The sequence below is a fragment of the Saimiri boliviensis genome, chromosome 14 (genome assembly GCF_048565385.1).
Source record: "Saimiri boliviensis isolate mSaiBol1 chromosome 14, mSaiBol1.pri, whole genome shotgun sequence".
In the NCBI taxonomy this organism is placed as follows: domain Eukaryota; kingdom Metazoa; phylum Chordata; class Mammalia; order Primates; family Cebidae; genus Saimiri; species Saimiri boliviensis.
Window position 1 is genome coordinate 8396098 of NC_133462.1, and position 26050 is coordinate 8422147.

A 26050-nucleotide genomic window follows, 5' to 3' on the forward strand; every position below is an offset into this window, starting at 1 on the left:
GAGAGGCTCTGCTGCCACCCTGGGGCCTTGTGCAAAGCCTGCCTGCCCTCTGACCCTGGGCACTGTCGTCTCTCCTGGCCGGGCCTCAGTTCTGGGTGATGAAAGTGGCAGAAGCCAGTGCAGCCATCCTGTTCTGTGTCTCAGTTTCCCTCTCAAGAGAGTGGCTGAGGATCACTCCAGCTTCACAGGGCTGCTGAAAAGAGAAGCCCACTCGATGGGGAACACAGATCCTGTTTCTGGGAGCAATTCCAAGGCAGGCACATGGTACCCAGGGGCCCTGAGCTGGGAGGATGCTGGTCAGGTGTGACCCCACCCCTGCTACTGTGAGCCACTGGCTCCCTGCCGGAGACTCTGCTAAGTGCTCTGCCTGTGTCTTGTTCAATCCTTACAACACCCACTGTACAGAAATTGAGGCCCAGGGGAGGCAGCTGCCCCAAGTTAGTCTGGTCACCCTTAGCCTCCTGGGGGTCCTGCCCCAACCCTCTGGCAAATTTGTCCCTGAAAACTAAGGATTAGAACCATGGTGCTCGGGGGCCATGTTTCATGAAATCTTTAATGAAATTGGGGAGAGGGGCACGAACAGAAGGGAGGGGCACTGGGGACAGGCTTTGGGGCAAGGGATGTGGGCATGGGGCAGGGCAGGGCAGGGGGCTCTCCTCTTCCCTGCAGCAACCCTCCCCCAATCATCCCACTGATGGGGAGGGAAGTGGGGAGGTGGAGCCATAAATATGTCCAGAATTTCAAAGAGACGAGGGGCGAAGAGCTGGCCAGGGCTCTCAGAGAGGGGGCAGGGGCAGGCCCGGGCCACCCTTGTCCGGGGGCCCTGGCTCCTTGGGCGGCCGTGGGGGCCCTGGGGGGTCCCCTGGCTTGCGACCGTGCTTGCGGAAGTAGCGGTAGCGCTGGACGTAGGCCCGCACCAGGTTGCTCACCTTCACCGGGTTGATCTCCCCGCTTTTGCTGTGGCAGATCTGGGGGACCAGGGACAGCCGGAGTCACCACCAGGCTCCTGGGGCCCCACCCACCAGGGCTGCTGGGCTCAGCATGGGACAGGAGCACTTCCCAATTACAGGCCAAGGTCCCTCTGTCGCCGTTGACAGTGGGTCCCCCAGGGCCAGCGGAACAGGCCCAGGTGGCCTTGAGAAAATCTCGTCACCCCCTCACCTCCCAGACTGACCTCCTCCCCACCTCCCATCCGCACCCATCTGTCCCTCCAGCTCGTCCTCCCTCTGTCCTGTGTCTGCCCCTCTCTCCAGGTGCCCACCTTGTGGACGGCCTTCCTCAGGATGTCCTTGTACTCCTCCTTGGTGATGTCCTTCTTCTGGTAGTACGGCTTGATGGCCAGCTTTACCTCCTCCACTGCCCGCTCCTGCGTGTGCAGCTTCTTCAGATACTGGGGGGGGGGGGGGGGGGTGGCGACAGCAGGGAGGAAGAGACAGCAAGGGCCAGTGAGTACCGGGTACCGGAACCTCCGTCTCCACTGGCCTCTGCAGCCAGCTTGGCCCTCTGGCTGTCCTGCTGTGCTTGAGCTAGAAGTCCTGCTGAGGGTCTGTCCCATGCGCCCTCTGCTGCAGGGACCTGGGACCAAAGGCCAGCCCTGGGCCGCTGAATGTCACTGGACATCTCCTCTAGGCCGAACCATGCCTGCCCGAGGCCTGGCCATGACATGTGTCACCTGCCCTCACAAAGTTCGGTCTGACATGGCAGGCGCTGGCCAAGCAATTACAGCCGGTTTTGAATCAGACTACAGGCAGGGCTGCTTCTGAGGACGGCAGGAAAACTACACAGGGATTTTCACCGCAGGACGGGAGGACGCAGTTCAGGTTTTGTTTTTTGTTTTTTGAGATGGAGTCTTGCTCCATTGCCCAGGCTGCAATGGGATGGTGCAATCTTGGCTCACTGCAACCTCCGCCTCCCGGGTTCAAGTGATTCTTCTGCCTTAGCCTCCTGAGTAGCTGGGATTATAGACGCACACCATCACATCCAGCTAATTTTTGTATCTTTAGTAGAGACAGGGTTTCACCATGTTGGTCAGGCAGGTCTCGAACTCCTGACCTCATGATCCACCCACCTCAGCCTCCCAGAGAGCTGGGATTACAGGCGTGAGCCACCGCGCCCGGCCCCAGTTTACATTTTTATAATACTGCTCTGGTCACCAAGGCGATGGAGGGAATGGCTAGGACTGAGGGGCACTGGGGAGTGGGGGTGAGGACTGTCCTCGGACCCACTTGCATTGGAAGCCTGGTCTGCCGCTCTCCGGCTCTAAGCCCTGGGATGATCAGCCAAATCTCCTTTTTGTGGCTCATTTTTGTTTCTTTGTTTTTGAGACAGGGTCTTTCCTTGTCACACAGGCTGGGGTGCAGTGGCACAATCACTGCTCACTGCAGCCCTGCACTCCTGGGCTGAAGTGATCCTCCCACCTCAGCCTCAGCCTCCTGAGTAGCTCAGCCTCCTGAGTAGCTGGGACTAGAGGTACCACCTCAGCCTCCTGAGTAGCTGGGACTAGAGGTACCACCACCACACGCGGCTAATTCTTGGACTTTTGTGGCGACTGGGCCTCACTATGTTGCCCAAGCTGATCTTGAACTTCTGGGCTCAAGCGATCCACCCGCCTCGGCCTTGCAAAGTGTTGGAATTACAGGCATTAGCCACTGCACCTGGCCACCTTTGTGGCTCATTTGTAAAACAGGGACAGCACCTATGAGAAGGACTATAATGACACACATGGAGGACATGGCACAGGCCAGGCACAGATCAAGGACTCAATCCAGGGGAGCTGTGCCTCTTCCCAGAGGAATGGCCGCGCGGATGAAAAGGAGAGGACACTGTAATCCCAGCACTTTGGGAGGCCGAGGCGGGTGGATCACAAGGTCAGGAGTTCGAGACCAGCCTGGCCAAAATGTCGAAACCCCATCTCTACTAAACATACAAAAATCAGCTGGGCACGGTGGTACACGCCTGTAATCCCAGCTACTGAGGAGGCTGAGGCAGGAGAATCGCTTGAACCTGGGAGGTGGAGGTTGCGGTGAGCCGAGATCGTGCCATTGCACTCCAGCCTGGGTGACAGAGTGAGACTCTGTCTCAAAAAAAATAAATAAATAATTTTTTAAAAAAAAGGAGGACAGGATAGGGGGCAGGGCAGACAGCCTCCGAGGCAAGGCTCTTCCCGCCTGTGGCCAGCGAGCTAGGAGATCCAGCAGCCACAGCTCGGGTAGCAGCTGCATCCCTGGCCTCAGGCAGAATCTTTGTCAAAGCAGACAGGAAACCTCTAGCCAGAGAGCCACGTGGGACCAGAGAAGAACAAGCCCTCTGCAGGCACAAGGGACCATCCCTTGGCACAGGGGAGGCTGCCCTCCCAAGCCAGGTGACTAATCCCCATAACCCAGGGCCAAGCCAGGTGGGGGCAAATAAGCTGAGTCCTGGGAAGGGCAGGGCACAATGGCTAACAGAGTCCAGGGACGCTGTCTGACAAGCTGAACTGTGAGGGCAACTCTGTGGCCAGGAGAGACGCAGGCCACCTGGAGGGACTCCTCAGGCTTGCCTGCTGCCACAGGACGAGGGTCTCTAGAGAGACGCTGCTCCCCAGCACCCATCTCAGATGTGGCAAAAAGGGGCAAAGGGCAGAGCACAGACCAGGGAAGAGCAAGGGCCAGTGCAGACGAGAAGGTCCTCACCGTCTCAGGCCTGCAGCACAGGGCATGAGACACGGACAAGTGACGGGCTAAGCTGCGGCCCCGCCTCTGCGGCTCACACAGGGATGTTTCATGGGGTTTATCCAGCTTTATCTGGCACCGTGAACAACTGCGTGAAGGTGGGCCACACCACCGTCTGGCTACGGGCTGCTGGACTGTGAGAAAAAACATCCAGGCTGGGCACAGTGGCTCACATCTGGAATCCCAGCACTTTGGAAGGCTGAGGTGGGAAAATTACTTGAGCCCAGGAGTTTCAGACCAGCTTGGGCAACATAGTGAGACCCCGACTCTACAAATAATTAAGAAATTAGCTCCACCATCAAATCGAAGTGGTATAAAAAGTAAAAAAGAAAAAAAAAAAAAGAAATTAGCTAGGCACGGTGGCGCGTGTCTGTCTAGCTACACAGGAGGGTGAGGAAGGAGGATCCCTTGAGCCCAAGAGATCAAGGTTGAGGCTACAGTGAGCTGTGATTGTGCCACTGCACGCCAGCCTGGGTGACAGAGGGAGACCCTGTCTCAAAAACCAACCAACCTGGCTCAAGCCTGTAATCCCAGCACTTTGGGAGGCCGAGGCGGGTGGATCACGAGGTCAAGAGATCGAGACCATCCTGGTCAACATAGTGAAACCCCGTCTCTACTAAAAATACAAAAAATTAGCTGGGCATGGTGGCGTGTGCCTGTAATCCCAGCTACTCAGGAGGCCGAGACAGGAGAATTGCCTGAGCCCAGGAGGCGGAGGTTGCGGTGAGCCGAGATCGCGCCATTGCACTCCAGCCTGGGTAACAAGAGCGAAACTCCGTCTCAAAAAAAAAAAAAAAAAACCAACCAAAAGAAAAAAAAAGCAAACCACACACAAAAACCCTTATCCAGACCTGATCGAGAGAGAAACAGGCCCAGAGCCCAGGACAGGAGCCAGCCAGAGCCGCTGAAAAAGAATCCGCATTACTGTCTGCCTGGCATCCACTCTCCCTCTCTTCATCTAGAAACAGGGGTCTTGACTTTTCATTCAAAAACCACCCTCCCCACTGACACAGAGGAAGAGAGTGTGAGCAACAGGTAATCAAGGGGTGGACTGCAGTGCAGTGTGTGTCTATGTGGGGTATAAGCGCACACCCCCACCACACACACAGACACAATTTTCCTTCGGCCCCACCCAATGCGTTTCCTGCTCCTCCATTCCAGCGGAAGTTCAGTTCCTTACAGTTTCATGATTTTGGCCTCTAAGGCCCTGTCTGCCTGCCTCAGTCTCCCTTTCTCCTTGAGCCCCCAAATCTCCGTTCCTGTCTGTATTTTCTACAGAACGGTCACCACCCACGCACTTCTCCCTAGGCCAGCTCACCTTATCTGTGTCTCCACGTCCCTCGGAGCTGCTGCTGCCCTCTCTCTTGTCAGAAGTGGCAGCCAGCCCGGTGGGGGTGGGAGGGGTCGAGCCACAGCCCCCCAGGGGGAGGCTGCCAGGAAGCAGGTAGCTGGAGGGGCCAGGGGGCAGACCCAGAGAGGTGGGCACAGGAGCTGGGGTCACCCCCAGACTTGAGGGTGGCTTTCTGTGGCTGAGGATCTGTGGGAAGAGGATGGAGGGGTGGTGAGTAAAGGGAGGGGACAGGGAAGAGGGGACGTGCACCCCGCTGTTCCCACGCTGACTTCCCCACAGCCGAGGCAACAGGCTCCTCTTCAGGCCGATACCTTGCCCCAGAGCTGCCGGGCCTGCGGTTCCTCTCCTAACCCGAGGCAATGCACAAAAGAAGGGGCGGCAGGGACTCTCCCCCAGGGGAGCCCACCTGGTTGGTGGCCTGGATCAGCTCCTGGGCCTTCGCTCGGCTCGCCAGGTTGGCTTCTTCCATCTTGAAGAGAAGTGCAGTCACTGCAGGAGACGGAGAGGTGACAACACGGAGATGGGGGGAGGTGACAGGACAGGAGCTGGTGAACCTCACCTGGACACTTGCTGCCATCTCCTGTCCTGGGTCCCAGGACAGCCACAAGGCCCCACACTCAGAATTGGGAAAAGGGGACCGGGTGAGGTGGCTCACGCATGTAATCCCTGCACTTTTGGAGGCTGAGACAGACAGATCACCAGAGGTTGGGAGTTTGAGACCAGCCTGGCCAACATGGTGAAATCTCATCTCTACGAAAAATAAAAAATCAGCCCGGTGTGGTAGTGCATGCCTGTAGTCCCAGCTACTTGGGAGGCTGAGGCAGGAGAACAGCTTAAACCTGGGGGGCGGAAGTTGCAATGAGCTGAGATTGCGCCATTACACTCCAGCCTGGGCAACAGAGTGAGACTCTGTCTCAAAAAAAAAAAAAAACAGGGAAAAAGGGGGCCTCAGTCCATGAGAGAACGACCCCCACCCCGAATGTTCTTGGGACTCCAGGTGTGTGGGCGGGGGGCTAGCCAGGGTCATGCGGTGGAGAGACGGCTGCAGGAGTCAGATTCTGTCTCCTGACCCCCTGGAAGCCAGTCCCAGCCTCTCTCCCCACCTCTGCAGTCTGGTAGAGGCCACTGCCATCCGCAAGGAACACAGTGCCCTGCACGAGCCATTCTTTCTCGTCCCTCTAACCTAGTTACCCTCTAGGGACACCCCTGAACCTAGCCCAGCACTCCATTCTGGGCTGGCTGCCCCCTGCTCTGGTCAGCCCCTCTCCCCCAGCACACCAAGGCACCTAGAGCCTCTGGACAGACCCCAGCCGGCCTCACCCACCCCTGCCCGCCCAGTCCATGTCCCCACAAACCTCCCGCTTCCAGAGCACCCCACCGGCTCCAAGTCTGTACCCTCCAGTCCCCATCCTGCCTTGCTCGCCCCAGCACCCTCCTCCCCAGGGGACACTCACAGGCCAGGACGCCGCTGGTGGTGCAGTCCACACCAGCTGGCAGGTTCCAGGGCATGGGCGGGGGCAGCGTGGGCAGCTGGGAGACACGGGAAGCCGGCCCGTCCTCCGCCCCCGAGTCACCGGCTGTGGACCCCGCGCTGGGGGCAGTGCTTGGGGCGGCCGCAGCAGTGCTGGTGGCCGTGGTGGTGGCAGGCTGCTGTTCCTCCTCCTCCTCTTCTTCCTCCTCCTCTTCTTCCTCTTCCTCCTCCTCCTCTGCCCCACCTCGGACTCCAGCCTCCTCGGTGGCCTCCTCAGGCAGGAAGGAGACCTCGGGTGTCTTGCAGCTGCTGTCCACGGTCTGTGAGTCCGGAGTGAGGGCAGGGGGCGGTGGGGCTACCTTGGGTGGTGGGGTGCTAGGGACCTTGGCTGCCCGTTCCTCTCCGGACCACGAAGTCTCCTCTGCCCCCTTGGTGCCCGCCGCCTGGCTGCAGCTATCCGCTTTCGACTTCTTCAGCGACACCGGGCCACCACTGCCCGCGCTGCCGCCTCCGCTGCGGACCTTTTTCCTGGTCTTGGATGGCTTGGTCTTTCCCTTGGTCCCCTTGGCTTTCTTGGCCCCAGCCTTGGCCTTGACCTTGGTCTTTTTGGGCTTGGTGCTGCCCGGAGCTGCTTTGGCCACCTCAGTCGGGGCCCGCTCGTCGGGCTTTAGGAAAGGGGAGCGACTCTCCCGGTCGCGGCTGAATTTGACGCCGATGGAGCCCAGGCCGGCCGACGCGGCGTCCTTGGCCGGGGTGGTGCTGCTGACACCCTCGCGGATCAGCACCGCCACCTTGGACTGCAACTTCACCTTCCGGGAGGAACAGGAGGAGGACGAGGATGAAGAGCCGGAGCCGCTGCTGACCGGTGGCTTTGGCGGGGGCCCTGAGGAAGGCGCCGACTCCTTGGGGGGCCGGGCCTTCTTGGATGACCTGTCCCTGTCCCTCTCTCTGTCCCTGTCCCGATCCCGGTCCCCCCCGTCCAGAGCCTTCCGACGAGACCCCTTCTCCCGGGAGGAGGAGGAGGAGGAAGCGGCCCCCGAGCGGCGCCGGTCCTTCTGGCTGCTCTTGCCGCCCCGCTCCTCGCCGCTCAGTCCCTCCGAGTCGTACAGGACCTCCCGCTTAGGGGACGAGGCCGGGGCGGGAGAGGGTCCTCGGGGGTCGGACTTGTCAAGCCGGCCCACCGTGATGGTCCGCTTGATGGCGAAGAGGTCGTGGTCCGTGAGGTCCTGGATGGAGGGCGGCACGGCCCCTCGGCGGCGGCTGTCGCGGTCACCGCCAGAGGTGGAGCCGGAGGGTGGCGGAGCCGGTGCCGGGGCCTTCTCACTGCCATCCCCAGACCGCTTTTCGCCCCGGGACCGCGACCGCTTCTTCTTCTTCTTGCTGCCGCCACCGTCCCGGTGCTTCCCGCGGTGCCGCTCGCGCCGCGAGGATGACGACGAGGACGTGGCTGGGGGTGGGGAAGCCGAGCGCCTCCGCCGCCGCCGCTTTTCCCGGGACCGCGACCTGCGGCTGCCTCCGCGGCGGCGGTCGGTGCTGCGCGAGCGGCGGCGGGCGGAGCGGGAGCGGGAGCGGGAGCGGCGGCGGGCAGACGACGAGGTGTGGGAGCCGGGCTTGCGGTCCCGCGAGCGGTGCTTCTTGGAGTCCCAGGGCGAGGCTGGGGCGGGCGGCGCAGGCTGGGTGCCCGAGGAGGACGAAGCCGCCTCCTTGGCCTCACCGCTGCGCTTGCGCTCCCGCCGGGACTTCTTGCGTGTGGGGGGCCCCACGGTGGCTGCCGGGGCCGGCGCGGGTGCCGGGGAGGGCGAGCGCTGGCGGTAGCGCTCCCGCCGCTGGGTCAGGATCTTGCGGCGCAGGTCCAGGCCGCCCCAGCGCGAGTCAGCCGCAGGCGGCGCGGGGGCCGGCTCCCCCAGGTCCACCTGCAGGGCGCCCTCGCCATCCGACTCCGCGTGCAGGGACAAGAAGTCATCCCCCTCGGGGGCCCGGGGAGCAGGAGGCTGCGGTAGGGGCTGGGCCGCAGGTGTGGCCGAGGCGGCGGGCGGAGGCCGGGTGGCCCGGCCGCTGGGGCGGAAAAGGGACAGTGCCACCCTGGGCTCCTCCTCTGGCTGGACAATCTCGCCCTCCTCAATCTCCGAGTCGCCGGGTGGCAGCAGGGGCGGCGGGAGGGCGGCTCCACCAGCGGTCACCACCTCCACAGAGACCTTGCCTTCCCGACAGGCCTCCGCCTCGGTCCCCACGACGAAGACCCGCCGGCGCGTGGCTCCATCAGCCCGGGTGGAGTCCGCCTGGGGCGGCGTTCCAGGGGCCGGAGTCGGCTGTGCGGGCTGTGGGTCTGGGCGGGGGCTTTCGTCACCTGGGAAGTCCTGGCTCAGGCTGTTGTCATCGTAGATGCCCGCCAGGGTCTCCGAGATGCGGCTGATGCTTTGGGACAGGCCCTCCTCCTCCTCCTCCTCCTCCTCCTCCTCTTCCTCTTCCTCTTCCTCCTCCTCTTCTTCCTCCTCGGGTGAGGGGGTCCCGGCTGATGAGCTGGGGTTGGAGCCAGTGGGTTCGAAGGGGTCGTACTTTTGCTCCGGAGCAGGCGGTGGAGAGTAGGCCTCGTCGGTGGGGTGGAAGGGGTCATAGATGTCGAATCGGGGGGCAGGTGGGGCTGGGGGTGCAGGGGGCGGTGGGGGTGGGGGAGGGGAAGGGGAGGAAGATGAGGGAGAAGGGGAAGGGGAGGAGGACGCAGAGGAGGGGGCAGGAGGTGGGGCCGGGCCCCCGTCTCCTGTGCCCAAGGTGAGATGACGTGCACAGGTGGGCCGAGAAGAGTTCGACTGTGGAGAAACTGCAAAAGATCAGTAAGAGAGAGGCGGTCAGGGCCTGAGCCTCCTTCCTGGTGCCCACTCCCTGGCCCGGCCATGGACACTTCTGCCCAGGAAGCCCCAAGTTCTTCCCAGGGGCCAGCTGTAGAATGCTCCGGACAACTGCATACCACGATTCTTAACCTGAGGGTCACTGGAGGAAACTGAGGCAGACGGCTGCAGTATCCTCCCCAAGGGCACAAAGAGAGGAGGCAGCAGTCAAGGTATAAACTCAATGTGGCCCAGAACCTGCACTCCCATATCCTGAGACACAGTACTGGCCTGCCCCTGGGCAATGTACCCTGGCCATGAAACTAGGAACTACCTTGACCAGTGCTGGCGAGCGATCCCAGGAGGTGGAGGCTGCAGTGAACTATGACCGCAACACTGCATTCCAGCCTGGGCCAAGAAGAAACAGGAAACAGGCCAGGACAGTAGAGCTGGGGTTCAAACCTAAGCCCCGCTCCGAGACAGAAACAAGCCCCAGCCTGCAGCACCCGCTGCCTCTCGTGGGAGTTTCTCCCACGTGGTAGAGGGAAGAATGAGAGGCTTACAGGGTGAGATTCCGGTGTAGAGCCAGGAAGTGGAAGAGCTGGGGAGCCCAGGAAGCCTGGTCCTCACCCCAAGCTCTTCACTCTGTGCTGAGTCCCCACCCAAGGGATTACATCTGCTCAGGACTCAGAGACACCACTGACCAGTGACGGTGGCGATGACAAAGGTTTGCTACCTTTGTGGCATGGGGATCCTATGTTACCTCGTTCACCCTTCAAGAGCCCACTACGTGTGCTAACTACTACAGTCAAAATGCCACAGTCACACGATGGAGACAGAGGCCACACCACAGGCAAGGATGGCAGGCAGCACAGTGGTGTGAGGACAGCACGAGGGAAGCAAAGGGGTCTAGAGGGCAGCACCGGAGCGACCCCTTGATCCACAGGCCCTGGATCAAGACACGTGACCGCACTCACCAGACACATGACCACAGGCAAGTGGATCAATGCATCTGCCTCAGTTTCCTCATCTATAAAATAAGGGTTTCTTCATTCATTCAACACCATTTATGGGAGGGCGGGGTGGCTCATGCCTGTAATCCCAGTACTTTCGGAGGCCAAGGTGGGCGGATCAGTAGAGGTCAGGAGTTCGAGACCAACCTGACCAACATAGTAAAACCTATCTCTACTAAAAAAATACAAAAATTAGCCGGGAATGGTGGCATGCACCTGTAATCCCAGCTACTCGGGAGGCTGAGGCAGGAGAATTACTTGAGCCCAGGAGGCAGAGGTTGCAGTGAGCTGAGACCCCGCTACTGCATTCCAGCCTGGGCAACAAGAGTGAAACTCCTTCTTTAAAAAAAAAAAAAAGGAAAAGAAAACAGTGAACAAAGCTGGGCGTGGTAGTTCATACCTGTAATCCCAGGACTTTGGGAGGCCAGTGCGGGAGGATCACCTGAGGTCGAGGGTTTCAGACTAGCCTGACCAACATGGAAAAAACCTGTCTCTACTAAAAATACAAAATTAGTCGGGCATGGTAGCGCATGACTGTAATCCCAGCTCCTCAGGAGGCTGAGGCAGGAGAATCACTTGAACCTGAGAGGTACGGGTCATGGTGAGCCGAGATCTCGCCATTGCACTCCAGCCTGGGCAACAAGAGCAAAACTCTGTCTCAGAAAAAAAGATACCGATGAACGGCATGGCCAGTCCCTCGGCTGCTGAGGGCTTAGGGGAAGATGACGCAGGGGTGACGATGACGGCACTGACTTCCCAGGACAAGCGCTGGAATAGATGAGTGAGCAGAGAGAGCCAGGCTGCACCTGCCGCCGAGTAAGGATGGCTGAGTGTCAGCTCCTCCTAGTCTCATCGCTATTCCCAGCACCTTAGACATAAAACACTCCACAGACCAGAGTGGTCAGCAAACATGCGAGATCCATGGCTTCATGTACATTTCTGTATGGGATAGGATTATGGGTGAGTTTCCTTGTTCCTAAATTTTAATATTTTCTGGAGGAAAAAGACAAAAAAACCACCTGGAATAAGAAAAAACATAACCTCAGAGTCCCCCTGAGAACAACTAGTATTAGCTTCTGGATACACCTATGTCACTCTTAAGGCCCAAAGACAAATCCAGCATACCACCTGTTTTCCTACATCAAGTTTTATAGGAACACTGCCCTGCCCATTCGTTTACTTATCCTCTACAGCTTCTAATTTTAAAGAAACTGAAACACTTTTGTGGGCCCCTAAGAATGTCATGGGTCCTAGGACCGTGTCTCTGTACTTAATGGATAAATAGATTCCAGCTGTTAAAAAAAAAAAAAAAAAAAAGCAAGGCCGGGCGCGGTGGCTCAACCCTGTAATCCCAGCACTTTGGGAGGCCGAGGCGGGTGGATCACGAGGTCAAGAGACCGAAACCATCCTGGTCAACATGGTGAAACCCCGTCTCTACTAAAAATACAAAAAAATTAGCTGGGCATGGTGGCACGTGCCTGTAATCCCAGCTACTCAGGAGGCTGAGGCAGGAGAATTGCCTGAACCCAGGACGCGGAGGTTGCGGTGAGCCGAGACGGCACCATCGCATTCCAGCCTGGGTAACGAGAGCGAAACTCGGTCTCAAAAAAAAAAGCAGTGGGTGGGCAGGGTGGCTTCCATCTGTGATCCCAGCACTTTGAGAGGCCAAGGCAAGAGGATTGCTTCAGCTCTGGAGTTCAAGACCAGCCTGGGCAACACAGCAAGACTGTAATCCCAGCACTTTGGGAGGTTGAGGCAGGCTGATGACTTGAGGTCAGAAGTTTGAGACCAGCATGGCCAACACAGTGAAACCCCCTCTCTACTGAAAATACAAAAATGAGCTGAACGTGGTGGCACGCATCTATAATCCCAGCTACTTGGAAGGTCGAGGCAGGAGAATCACTTGAACCCGGGAGGCAGAGGTTGCAGTGAGCTGAGATCACGCCACTGCACTCCAGCCTGGGTGACAGACTCCATCTCAAAAAAAAAAAAAAAAAAAAAAAAAAACTAGCCAAGCATGGTGACATGCACCTGTAGTCCCAGCTACTCCAGAGGCTGAGACAACAGGATAGCTTGAGCCAGGAATTTGAGGCTGCAGAGAGCCATGACTGTGCCACTGCACTCCAGCCTGGGGGACATAGTGAGACCCTGTCAACACACACACACACAAAAGAGAGAAGGTAAACGTGACCAGGCACAGAAGGCTGCCTGCTCTACCACAGAACCGGTGCTCAGAGCTCAGGCTGGTGCCTGTAGCTGACTGCACCTTCCTCTCCTCTCCCTCCATCCCCTCCTCCAAATACGTATGTTCATGCAGAAGGCAGGCCTAAGCCCAGGGTTCTCAACAGAGTCCAGGGCTCAGCAGCATATACTCTTTTTTTTTTTTTTGAGACGGAGTTTCGCTCTTGTTACCCAGGCTGGAGTGCAATGGCGCGATCTCGGCTCACCGCAACCTCCGCCTCCTGGGCTCAGGCAATTTCCTGCCTCAGCCTCCTAAGTAGCTGGGATTACAGGCACGTGCCACCACGCCCAGCTAGTTTTTTGTATTTTTAGTAGAGACGGGGTTTCACTATGTTGACCAGGATGGTCTCGATCTCTCGACCTCGTGATCCACCCGCCTCGGCCTCCCAAAGTGCTGGGATTACAGGCGTGAGCCACCGCGCCCGGCCAGCATGTACTCTTTAAAATGCAAAAGACCCCAGACCTGCAGAATCAGAACCCCTGGGAGTGGACCCAGCGATCTGCATGTGAAGAAGTCCTCCTGGCAATTCAGATGTGCGCTCAAGCTTGGGCTAAACTGCTCACAGGGTTCCCACTGTGTGTAGGGCTGGAGGAGCAGATTCCTCCTTGGGCAGCACATATCTCAGAAGTCAAAACCTTGGGCTTCAGACTCAGACACACCAGGACTTGAGGCCCAGGCCCCTCATGAAGCATCTGGCTGTGCACCCTGAGCAAGCACCTCTCCTTTTTCAGACTGTCTGATCCTATGGAAGATAGAGACTCAAAGAGTCCCCCTCCTGGGGAGATGAATTCCTAGTGCAGTGACACTAATACTGAGCGGGCCGAAACCAAGTGTTTCACACACGCTAACTGCTCCCCCGTGGCCCCAGCACATCGGTATTCACTTTATATACATCTGTTTGCACCTACAGCCTCGATCACATCTAACACGAAAAAAGTGGAAGGTTTTATCTAAATGACACGAGGAACACTACATGACCACCATCACCACGGACAGCTGATCCCCACACAACTCCAAGGCCACCTGCCCAGCTCCGCCCTGACCCCACATACCCGTTTTGCCTGTCCTCCAGGCCCTGAGCCGGGGCAGCAGGCTGGGCACAGGCAGAGGGATGGGATCTCTGTCCCCGATGCGGACCTCCGCCACCAGCTCCAGCATGTCCTCACTTCTGCAAGGTGGAAGAGGGGGTTGAGCCCCAGGGGTGCTTCTGGGATTCACGCCAGGGCCTTTCCCACTCCAGCTGCCAAACTACTCACTCGCCAGGCCGCAGGTCCAGGCGGCTGGGAACCCAGGTATCCGGGGGATCCAGGACACTCACCAGCCCTGCAAGGAAGCTGTCCGCAGCCATGTCCAGCACCTAGAAGAGGCCAGAGAGGCTCTATGCCAACCCTGCTCACATGAAGATTGACAAATCCTACTGCCCCATTCCCTAAGAAAACTGAGGATCTAATTCCCGTAGCCTGACCGCCATCAGCACTCAAAGCTTAGGCCCACAGATCAGGCCCCCAGACTCGCCCACATTGCCCCGGTCAGCATCGCAGAGCCAGGAGTCCAGGTCCCAAAACCCCACCCCCACAGACTCAGGGCCCCGTCCCTTCCTCCCTGATACCCTGAGTCCGGCCCCCAGGCCCCTCCTTCTTACTCACAGTAGCTGTGTCAGTCCCCCCTGATTCCTGGGAACGGGGCTCTGACCGTGGACTCCGGCAGCGCCGCCATCGAAGGCCATGACACCGAGAGCCATCTGGAGAGAGATTTGCATGGGGGATTGGACACAGGGGACTCACCGCAGAGACTTGTGGGGCGAGAGGAAAGAGGAGCTTGATCTAGTTCCTGACAGCGGAACCGGCCTCCCGCCTGCTCTCCCGGCCGCCACGCACCACCTCCCAAGGGAATTCCCAGCACCCGTTCCGCGTTGCCGACGCTCTCAGCTATTTGTCCTACTGTCTGCCCTCAGACACCTCAGCCTGGCATTCAGGCCTTGCTGGGGTCTGGTCCCCACAGACCTCTCCTGCCTCCCCCTACCCCACTCACACCCTCCTGCATGCCAGCCCCGAGGAACCTCGTCGCTGAGCCCTTGTGCTACGGGCCTACTGTGGCCGATCAGGCTTCCCTCTGATCCAAAAACTCTAGTAGGTCCTCGGAGACCCCGTTCACCTGTCCCCACTCCGGGAAGGTGCCCTGACCCGTCCCCCACCATGCTAGCTCAGGTGGGCCTTCTTCCCCTCACAGCACGTGCCTGTCTCCCTTCCCCTGGACGACGGGCCCTTCCAAGGCGGCCGCAGGGTGTCTGCCTCATCTTTGGCTCCCCATGTCAGCACACGGGTAGCACCCAGGGGCTTCAGAAAAGCTTCCAGAATGACAGGATAAAGAATGGAGAGGGGACGGGGCCAAAAGGAACCGGCGCCATACCTTTGTCATTGGGCAGGTCTCCCTGCAAGGAGCTTCCCACGGCCTGCTGGATAGCTCGCTGCGGAAGGGGGTAAGAACCAAGAGTCAGGGGACCCAGGCAGATGCTTTGCGACCTCTGCCCCTTGGGAGACAGACATCCCAAACACTGACAACCAGACTCAGGAGCTTCACGGGAGCCAAGAGTCCAGGGCCCCTGCCTCAGGCTCCTGGAGTGTGGGGGCCCGGCTCCTCCATCCCCCAGCGCTAGGAGCCCAGCAGCCTCACCAGGATAAAAGCAGAAGGAGAAAGCGTGGGGTCTCTGTCTGGCGGCCCATCTCCCCGATCCTCGCCCGACTCCTCCGTCTTCCCTCGAGACTCATCTTCTTCCTCCATGGTCACCTGGAGGTCCGGGGGCGAGAGTTTGGAGTGGAGGTCCCGGGAGAAAGGACGGAAGCCGAGGGTAGACACGAAGACCTCAAGGGCCCCGTGCCACCTCTCTCAGCATCCTCTCTGGCACCCTCCTCCCCTCCACCTTATCCCACTCTACCCCGTGCTTGGGCAAGTGCTGGGCCCAACACAGACACCCCAGGGACTAGGAGCCATTCTCTTCCTTTTCTCTGGATCTCAGGTGCCTCTTCTGTCAAAGGGAGACCTCCCCGGCTTCCACTTTTACCATCTCATTCCTCAATTCCCACAGCTTCCCTCACAACCCATCCAAACTTCAAGACCTCGTTTCCTGGCCTCCGAAGATGCAAAGCCAACACTGAGATTTTTTGTGTGTGCTGCACTGTGATTTCAAAGAGTGTATTCCACAACAGGCCCATAAAGCCACCTTTCCCAAAGCCAGTGTGCTGGGCACCAGTCAACGCCACGCCTCCAACGCCACACAGAGCCATCAGCTGTCCTCGATGACCACCCCTAAATTTTATTTATATAGAGTACCTAAGTTGCAACCTTCATAGAGTGATCTGCAAAACCAGTAAGGCATTTTTTTTTTTTTTTGAGACAGAGTCTTGCTCTGTCATCAGGCTGGAGTGCACTGGCACGATCTCCTTGCAATCTCCGCCTCCCGGTTCAAGCGATTCCCCGCTTCAGTCTCCCGAATAGCTGGGACTAAAGGCGCACGCTATCACACCTGGCTAATTTTTTGTATTTTAGTAGACAAGGGGTTTCACCATGTTGGCCGGGATGGTCTCGATATCCTGACCTTGCGATCTGCCTGTCTCGGCCTCCCGAAGTGCTGGGATTACAGACGGGAGCCACCGTACCTGGCCCAGTATGCCATTTTTAAAATGAAATCACTAAACTTCAGAAAGGCATGATGAAGAAAAACTTCCTAGGCGGCATTTACCTACTGCCATCTTCCCAGAGCCTTTGCAATATCATGGAAATTCTTTGACATAATTTCCCAGTCAGGCGGTTGAAAGATCAGCCATCAAACAGGTGGATGTCTTGATTAGGGCTTCAGAAAAATATGAATATTTCAGCTGTAAGCTCTCCCATGACTGTCAAATCTGCTACTCCTAAAACAATATCCAATCTCAAAATTCCTAGAAAGCTTCAAAATCCCTAACCCACAACTCAGTAGGCTTAAATGTAAATGCACAAGATGGGAGTATCTATCTCAGAGAATGGCTGTGAATACTGAAAGCCTGACTTCTGCCACACGTTTAGAGCACATTATGGGCTCAATCCAGATGAACAGGAACGACGCTATTAGCCCTTAAGGCCCACGTTTCCCCTTCATCTGTCTCCCAGCTTCCCCCACAGCATGCCGGCTGACAAGACCTGGGTCCTGTTCTACATCCCTCCACAGATTTTTCAAGCCACGCCGAGCTTCCACATTCAGCCTCCCAGCTCCACTTAGTTCCTAACCTCCTACGACACACCCAACCCCGATAGTCTATTACATCCCAGCCTCTTTCACCAATACTCCATACCCTCAGCCCTGTGGACCATTCCTGGCCCTGGGACGGCTCTCCAGCACCTCCCAGGGAAGCACATGGCTACCTAGAACAGTGACTGTCACATATTAGAAGCTTAATCAACATCAGCTGCCTACAGACTCAGGGATCCCCAAGCCCTCTGCAGTACATAAAGATACTTGCTTGCTCATTTACACAGCACCAGGCTTTGCAGACACACCCTCAGCTACTCAGATCTTTTGGATAGAAGAATGCTCTGCAGATACTGCTAGGTCCTGTCTGGATCGCTGGTTTCCCCAACTACAGGGTCATATAGCAGTCTAGTGCTTCACAAATAACTTGTTATAAAAAGTAAATAGAACAAAACAGTTCGTCACAGCACATCACAAGTAGTAAGTGGGAATGTCAATTCATGGAAGGTGAGTTAATGTTAACACATTATGTTACATAATGTTAAATATATTATGTTGGTCTGTACTAGGTCCATTGAAAAAAATGTATCTTAAAGCAAATCACTATCAAAATAGCTTGAAAAATACTGTAATAGTGAGTCCAGACGACCCTACAGACTCTTCCAGACTAATGAAGATTAATTTTAACTCTCTCAATAACCCTAGGGTAATGCAGAATTTTAAAACATTTTTCATTTGAATTACTTTCTGAAGGGCAAGTACATCTAAGACGGGCAAAATTTCCTCATTCTCTTCCTGTATTTTCCACCGTAAGTTTACCTGTCCCCAAAGACATTCGAATTTGCTCCAGGCACAAAAACTGCATTCCTGCAGTCACATTAAAGCCATCTAGATGGTTCCAGGTCCTTCTATCTGCCCCCAGCCTCCTGTCACCCATTTAGACACTACCCAGACCTTGGAGACCCATCCAAGACCCTTGGTACATCTCAATATTTTGCTCCCACCCCTGGTGGGCATATCCCAACCCCCTAGGTGGCCCTATAAGATTTCCTAGTCCTTGAACAGTTCTTCCAGGCCTGATAAAGGACTCCAGACCTATGCAGACCAGTTGCATCCTCAGGCCAGCCCATGTAGTCACTTTCCAGCCCTAACAAACATACCCCAGGCGCTCTAGATGGTTCTGAAGATACTCCTCAGGTCTTGCAGACCCTCCTTCACCCCTGGGACATATCTCAAAATCTCAAGATGGCCCCAGAACCCTCTAAGCAGACCCTAGACTCCGGTCAGCCCATAAAGACGATCTACAGTGTCTACAAACACGATCCAGGCCAGCTATTTGATGGAGGGCAGGCGTTAGGCTCGGTCCAGGCCCAGGGACGCCCCCAGTCCTCTCGGAGATGCCCCATAGACGCCTCCAGGAACCCACGGATACGTCCCGGGGCCCTGAGAAGGCCCCCCTCTCGGCGCCAGGTTTCGCCGCAGCTGCCGGGCCCAAGACCGCCCCGTTAAGCCCTCCGAGCCCCGTGGCTTGTGGGGAGGACCCCGGGACAACTAGCGACCCGACTCCGCCCCGCCCACCCCAATAGGCCCGAGCCCCGCTGCCCGGACCGCCGCCGCCATCTTACCCCGCCGCTCGGGCTGCGGCTCCGGCCCCGGCGCGGGGCGGGGCGGGCTGGGGCGGGGCTCGTGAGCAGAGGAGGAGAGAGGCGGAGCTAAAGCGCCGCCGAGCTTGCCGGGATTTCAAGTACCGAGCACGGCGCCGTGAAGGCTGGTGGGAAGGCAACGGGACTCGGTTTCCCAGAAGTCAAAGGGATATATGGGGCGGTGCACGCGCGATGCACGCCGGAAGACGTAGTCCTTGCACCGCCTCTGTCGCGCGGGGACAGCAAGGAGGTGAGAGGTGAAGTGGGCGGGGCCGCGGAAGCCCGCGATGACGCCCCACAGTGCCCTGCGCGCGCGCGGAAAGGGTGGCGGAACAGGAGGTGACGTAAGAGGGGCTAGACCGAACAGATGCAAGGGAATTGTAGTTCTGCGGAGTGAGCACGACTTGCTGGATGCTGTCCTGCCCACATTCTGTGCCTCAGAATCCAGATCCTCTAGGCCCCCCTAAATTTAGAACCAGACGGGATGCAGCAGCGCACACCAGTAATCCCACTCGCGAGACTGAGGCGGATGGATCGCTTCAGCCTAGAAGTTGGAGGCCAGCCTGGCCAACATAGGGAGACCCCGTCTGTAAAAAAATAAAAACAAGCCGAACGCGGTGGTTCACACCTGTAATCCCAGCACTTTGGGAGGCCGAGGCGGGTGGATCACCTGAGGTCAGGAGTTCGAGACCAGCCTGACGAACATGGTAAAACCTCGTGTCTACTAAAAATACAAAAATTAACCGGACGTGGTGGCTAACGCCTATAATCCCTAGCTACTTGGGAGGCTGGGGCAGGAGATTCGCTTGAACCCGGCAGGCGGAGGTTGCAGTGAGCCGAGATCGCGTCATGGCACTCCAGCCTGGGCGACAAGAACTAAACTCCGTCTCAAAAAATAAATAAATAAAAATAAACTTAGAATCCAGGAGCCCGACCGCACAGCCTCCTCATTCTGTACAGAGAAGTCTGAATTCGGAATCCTCTCACTCAGAGCAGAAGACTCTTATTTCCCTCCTCCCTCGAACTCAGGAGTCTCATTTTTCCTTCCTGACCCACGAGTCGGTCTCCCAGACTAGTCCTGGTCTCAAGCTCTCACATACGAATTCGGGTACCACCAATGCAGTGCTCTCGCTCGGACCCATTATCCCGGGTCTCCAGCCTCTCCAACCCTTGGACCCAAGAGTCCTGGTCCCCGGCTCCCTCCTTTACCGAACTTAGTAATAAGGACTCAGACACCTTCCTCCCTGACACTCTCCTCCCCAGGGCCCAGGAGTCCACATTTCCAGCCCCATTTTCTCCTAGGGACCCAGGAGTCTGGGCCCTCGCCTTCCTTCTCCAAGACCCGGAAATCCTGGCTCCAGGCCCTTCATGACCCGAGCATCACGACTTGGGCGAGCTGGCTCATGGATTAGGAATGCAGTGATCTCACGGCCCCTCCCTGCCCCGTTACCCCGCTGTCCCCCTCTAGGGCCCCACTCCCCTCCCAGTCTGTCTTCCGCTTGGCTGGGACAGCGGGAACCGGAAGCCTGGGTCCCTTAGCAGGCGGAGACTCCAGCTTCTAACCCAGACGCCCGGGTCGAAAGCTTGGCTAGGATCCCAGGAGGGAGGTGGAGCTTCTCCTGAAAACCTGCTGCTGCCTCGGAGCGCCCTATATACGGCCGTGCGCGCGAATCTACGAGCCCCGCCTACCAGACTAAGGCCTCGGAGATGGTGCCCCAAGAGCCACTGTCACAGGGGTCCTTATTTGCATAGCCCCTCCCCTTGACGAGCTTCCCGCCCTGACTGCTCAAAGAATGTTATTTGCATGGCCACGCCCACAGACCGCCCTCCCGCTGAGAGCGCGTGGCGGCTCTCGGGGCGAGCACGGGTCTCTTATTAGCATATGCCCGCCCCATTCGGAATTCCCCTTCGCAGCGAACCCCGTTCCCTTTCACGTATTAACATAGCTCCTCCCTCCCCTTGGCCCGTCCCCCTCTTTTAAGTGTCCGGAGACGCGAACCCTCCTAGCCAGAGTTCATGATTATGCAGTAGCCTAATTAGCGTAGCCCGCCCCGCCGGGTCCCGCCCGGCTCCCCCGCAGGCGGTAGCGAAGGCAGCAGCAGCGGTGGCGACATGAGCAGCGGGGCGGCGTCCGGGACAGGGCGGGGGCGGCCCCGGGGCGGGGGGCCTGGGCCCGGGGACCCCCCGCCCAGCGAGACACACAAGCTGGTGGTCGTGGGCGGCGGCGGCGTGGGCAAGAGCGCGCTGACCATCCAGTTCATCCAGGTAGTGGGCCCTCACCCGGGAGGGTGCCCCCGGGACCCACAACTGAGCCCTTGGGGGGAATCCCTGAGACCCCTGAGACCCTCCTATAAGGCCCTCTAATCTTAAAAGATCCCCACAGATTGTAACCTAAACTCTTGGAGAGCCTCCACCCCCTCCATGGGGGACCTTCCTTCTGCACTCGAATCCTGAGATGCCCCCCCATTCCCTCCCCCAGTGCCTAGACCCTGCTTACCTGCTGACCTGGCTTTGGGAGGTCTGACACGTCCTGGGAGCATGCTAAATATAGAACGCTCACCCCATTCAGACCCGAAGCAGTCCCAGGCCCTCCCACACACACCCCTCGGTGCCACCTTCAACCACCCTTAGCCCTATCTCCTCCAAATCCCAGAACGCCAGTGCCCAGCATCTTTCAGATTCCCCCACGCTCGATTTTTTTTTTTTTTTTTTTTTTTTTGAGACAGAGTCTCACTCTGTCACCCAGGCTGGAGTGCAGTGGTATGATCTCGGCTCACTGCAACCTCCGCCTCCCAGGTTCAAGCGATTCTCCTGACTCAGCCTCTCGAGTAGCTGGGACTACAGCGCATGCCACCACACCCGGCTAATTTTTGTATTTTTTAGTAGAGATGGGCTTTCACCATATTGGCCAGGCTGTTCTCAAACTCCTGACCTCGTGATCCGCCCGCCTCAGCCTCCCAAAGTGCTGGGATTACAGGAGTGAGCTACCACGACTGGCCCTACATTCGATTCTTAGCACCTTCCATGACCTCCCCCAGAATCTAGAAAGTCTACCCAGACCCTGGCTCTGAGACTCTTCTGGGACTACCCAGTCCTGAGAGTCCTGCTCTCCGACCCAAGATTTAAAAAGACATCCTGCCCCTTGGCCATTCCAGAAATCTTCAAGATCCCCAAGTCCTGACAATCCACCATTCCACAAGACCCAAACCTCCACTCTCCCAGCCAGCCCCTCATCTATCTTGTGTTTTTCCTCCACTGCAACTCCCTAAGCCTCTCTCAGAAACCCTGGATAACTCTCAAGTCATCTCCATGGAAGAAGCCCCCAGATTCTTTTTTTTTTTTTTTTTTTTGAGACGGAGTTTTGCTCTTGTTGCCCAGTCTGAAGTGCAATGGTGTGATCTCGGCTCACAGCAACCTCTGCCTCCTGTGTTCAAGTGATTCTCCTGCCTCAGCCTCCGGAGTAGCTAGGATTACAGGCATGTGCCACCACGTCCGGCTAATTTTGTATTTTTAGTAGAGATGGGGTGTCACCATGTTGCCCAGGCTGGTCTCGAACTCCTGACCTCAGGTGATCCACCCGCCTCAGCCTCCCAAAGTGCTGAGATTACAGGTGTGAGCCACTGTGCCTGGCCAAAGCCCCCAGATTCTTGACACCCCCAGAAAGACCTACTCTTTGGAAGTTTCTCTGGCCCCAAAAATACATCTCAATGTCTCTAAGACTGTATCTACTATAACCTCCCAAACGCCCCTGAGCCACCTCCAGGCTGACCCCCAGTTCTCAGCCCTGAGCTGCTCCGGCAGTGTTCTGAAGTCAGGCCCCTAACTACCCGCAGAGCCACAATCCCTCCCAGGGCCTAGTCCTTACTGCGTCCCTCCAGGACAAGCCCTGAACAAGCACCCTTATAACTGACAGATGCAGCCTTCAGACCCCTAGCCACCAAATCACCCCCTTTCCTGAAATTCCACCCCTGCCCAGGAAACCTCCTCCCCATTCCCAAGGGAGGTCTTCCCCACTTCAAAGAAATCCTAAAAAAACTGTCTGCACCTGAGATGCTACTGCAGAGGCCCCGGGAACCCAGGACCCGCCCCCATCCTGACCCAAGAGACCCCAGCAAGGGCCTGGGAGGGAGCCCTGCTTGTGTAGAGAAAGGCCCCTGCCCCGGGCCCCTTGCACCCAGAGGCAGTCCCAGAGCTGGCCAAAGGCCTGGCTGGAGGCGGGAAGGACCCAGGCAGGAAGGGAGGGGCCCGGGCCCGAGGGTGGGGCAGCCTCTCCGCAGCCGGATTGGAACCGGGACCTTCCCCTGGGAGGAGACACTGGAGGCCGCCTGAGGAGGAGGAGGGGCAGGGGAGGAGGAAGAGGACGGGGAGGAGGCAGAGGAGGGAGGGACATAGAGAGGCAGTCTGCAGCTCTCATAACTGACATGTTCGGTGTTTAACCGGACTTGCTCCAAACCTCCCCGATGCTGGATGAGAGGTGGTACTGTTCTTAGCCTCCTTTTCCTTTTTTCTTCTTTTTGAGATGGAGTCTCACTTTGTCACCCAGGCTGCCCAGGCTGGAGTGTAGTGGTGTGATCTCGGCTCACTGCAATGTCTGCCGCCCAGGTTCAGGCGATTCTCCTGCCTCAGCTTCCCGAGTAGCTGGGATTACAGGTTCCTGCCACTGCACTTGGCTTATTTTTGTGTGTGTGTGTGTGTGTGCATATATATATATATATATATATATATATATGTATTTTTTTTTTTTTTGAGACGGAGTTTCACTCTTGTTACCCAGGCTGGAGTGCAATGGCGCGATCTCGGCTCACTGCAACCTCCGCCTCCTGGGTTCAGGCAATTCTCCTGCCTCAGCCTCCTGAGTAGCTGGGATTACAGGCACGCGCCACCATGTCCAGCTAATGTTTTGTATTTTTAGTAGAGATGGGGTTTCATCATGTTGACCAGGATGGTCTCGATCTCTTGACCTTGTGATCCACCCGCCTCGGCCTCCCAAAGTGCTGGGATTACAGGCTTGAGCCACCGCGCCCGGCTGTGTATATATATTTTTAAGACGGGGTTTCACCATGTTGGTCAGGCTGGTCTTGAACTCCCGACTTCAGGTGGATGATCCGCCCACCTTGGCCTCCAAAGTGCTTGGATTTCAGGCGTGAGCCACCATGCCCGGCCAATTTTTCTATTTTTTAGTAGAGATGGTGTTTCACCATTTTGGCCAGGCTGGTCTTGAACTCCTGACCTCATGAGCCACCCACCTCGGCCTCCCAAAGTGCTGGGATTACAGGTGTGAGCCACCACGCCTGGCCGTTAGCCTCCTTTTTCAAATGAGGAAACTGAGGCTCAGAGAGGGGAAATGATTTGTTCAATGTCACACAGCTAGCATGTAATCAGGATGTGGGACATGTACCTTATACTGGAAAGAGAACCAGGAGTGACTGAGAGAGAAGACTAGTGTGAGGAGCGGGGCAGTGGGGAGAGTGGGGCAGGGGAGCAGATACGCAAAGAGAAGGGGACAGAGACCCAGAAAGAGGGAAATAAAGAGACAGAGGGTTCAGAGACCCAGAGAAAAGAGGGCAGAGACCCAGCAATGGGGAAAGACACTTAGAGGGAGAGAGGGACAGAGACTTAGAGAGGCAGCCAGGGGCAGGGCTCCGTCCTGTCTGTCCTGCCTGCCGGGGCCCTGTACTAACTTTCCTCTCCCTACCCCGCCAGTCCTACTTCGTGTCTGACTACGACCCCACTATCGAGGACTCCTACACGAAGATCTGCACTGTGGATGGCGTCCCGGCCCGGCTGGACAGTGAGGCGGCAGGGGATGGATGATGGATGGGGGTGGTGCCAGCGGGGGCTGAGGGCTCTTGGGGGCGACTGGGGGGAGCCCGGTCCCCATGATGGCCCCCTCCCTGTCTCTGCAGTCCTGGACACCGCGGGCCAGGAGGAGTTTGGGGCCATGAGAGAGCAGTACATGCGTGCCGGCCACGGCTTCCTGCTGGTGTTCGCCATCAACGACCGGCAGAGGTGACAGGGGTGGCTGGAGGCGGAGCATCGGGGGGGGGGGTCGGGGGAGGAACCGGGCTCCGAAGCTGGCTGGACCTCTTGCCTCCGGCTTCACTTGCAGTTTCAACGAGGTGGGCAAGCTCTTCACACAAATTCTCCGGGTCAAGGACCGCGACGACTTCCCCATCGTGCTGGTCGGGAACAAGGCAGATCTGGAGGCACAGCGCCAGGTTCGGGACACCGCTCTTTGTTGGGACCTCATCTTAGCCTGGGAGCCTCCTTCCACTGCACCTGTCCATCAGTATCCTCCTCTGTTCCTGCAGTCCTTTGACTGCCACTGTCACAGGGCTCACTTAGATGGGTTACCCCCAAACCTGACCTTCGGGGTCCCTAGCATCACCGAGCAGAGAGCCTAGCACACCAGTATCCTCAGGAGAGGCTGCTGGATGGAACAAAGGCCGTTCAGCCCCGCACCTGCCAGCCCACTTTGCCTCATCCTCCACCCTCGAGCTCCTCCCAGCCAACCTCCCACCAGCCCCAGTACCCGCCCTGCCCATGGCCGGCCCCCTCCATGGCTCCCCAGTTCCTCCCTGGGTGCCAGATGCCCCGCACAGTTGAACCCCGGTCCCTGCTCCCACCACCTCCCCGCGCTCCGACAGTGATTTCCACACAGAACTCATCCATTTGGCACAGGCTTTGGGGATTTCCAGCCTTTGGGTCTCCACTGGCCTCTGCCGGTAACACCCTGACTTCTCTGCCACTCCTGGTTATCTAAGGCACAAAGGGCAAGCCACGAAGCCCGCCCCCATCCGTCACTTAGAGGACACCAAGCCCCTGCGGCATCTCCCTCCAGGCTCTCTTCCTCTTTGAGTTCTCACAGTGGTTCACCTCCCCTAGAGGATCCAGCCTGCCTGTCTGTCTCTCCAGCTGCAGTCACCCTGAGTGCAGGGACCTGACCCCGTGTCCCTCCCCCGCACCCCCAGGTGCCCCGATCGGAAGCATCGACCTTTGGCGCTTCCCACCACGTGCCCTACTTTGAGGCCTCGGCCAAGCTGCGTCTCAACGTGGACGAGGCTTTTGAGCAGCTGGTGCGGGCCGTCCGGTGAGCCTCGTCCCCTTCCCGTCGTCCTTGTCCCCCGCCCTTCCACTCCAAACTCACTGGCCTTTTCCCACAGGAAATACCAGGAACAAGAGCTCCCACCCACCCCTCCCAGTGCCCCCAGGAAGAAGGGCGGTGGCTGCCCCTGCGTCCTCCTGTAGCCCAGGCAAGAGAGAAGCAACAGGCACAAGCTCTTGGGACCAGCTGCCTTCGCACCTTGCTGTGTGGCCCGAGGCCCTCACTGAGCCTGTTTCCTCATCTGGGTCTCCCAGGACACATCACGCGCCCCACCCTTACTTCTCCTGGCCTCTTCTGGGCTACTGCCACTGTGTGCCTTCTGCCAATGCTGCCTGTCCCCACCTAAACCTGGTGGGGGTGAGGGGCTCCTGGTCACTGCTGTATATAACTCCCCTCCCACAGAAAAATAAACGTCACTGCCAAAGTCAGGAGTTGCTTTCTAAAAAGGTAATGAGGGTCGGGCAC

The 26050-nt window shown here is 57.8% G+C and overlaps 2 protein-coding genes across 6 annotated transcripts; one reads left to right on the forward strand and one right to left on the reverse strand.

Moving 5' to 3' along the window:
- Positions 1 to 527: 527 nt before the first annotated feature.
- On the reverse strand, positions 528 to 21058 carry SCAF1 (SR-related CTD associated factor 1). 5 transcript variants are annotated; one of them, XM_039465395.2, is made up of 12 exons: positions 17998 to 18455; positions 16352 to 16462; positions 15286 to 15399; positions 15022 to 15079; positions 14259 to 14353; positions 13869 to 13969; positions 13665 to 13780; positions 6516 to 9350; positions 5468 to 5550; positions 5029 to 5247; positions 1262 to 1390; positions 528 to 968 (listed from the first exon to the last, which is right to left on the reverse strand). In XM_039465395.2, the coding sequence occupies exons 3-12, from the start codon at positions 15391 to 15393 to the stop codon at positions 777 to 779; spliced, it is 3936 nt and encodes a 1311-aa protein (XP_039321329.1). In that variant the 5' UTR covers positions 15394 to 15399; positions 16352 to 16462; positions 17998 to 18455; the 3' UTR covers positions 528 to 776. The 5 variants fall into 5 exon arrangements, with proteins under 5 accessions (XP_039321329.1, XP_074242168.1, XP_039321326.1 ...); XM_074386067.1 differs by lacking the exons at positions 16352 to 16462; positions 17998 to 18455 and adding an exon at positions 20978 to 21058; XM_039465392.2 differs by lacking the exons at positions 16352 to 16462; positions 17998 to 18455 and adding an exon at positions 18463 to 18532.
- On the forward strand, positions 20518 to 26009 carry RRAS (RAS related). Its single transcript, XM_003940365.4, has 6 exons — positions 20518 to 20745; positions 24184 to 24271; positions 24387 to 24489; positions 24590 to 24698; positions 25452 to 25570; positions 25644 to 26009. Exons 1-6 carry the CDS (start codon positions 20593 to 20595, stop codon positions 25726 to 25728), a joined length of 657 nt encoding a protein of 218 aa, XP_003940414.3. The 5' UTR covers positions 20518 to 20592; the 3' UTR covers positions 25729 to 26009.
- Positions 26010 to 26050: the final 41 nt, after the last annotated feature.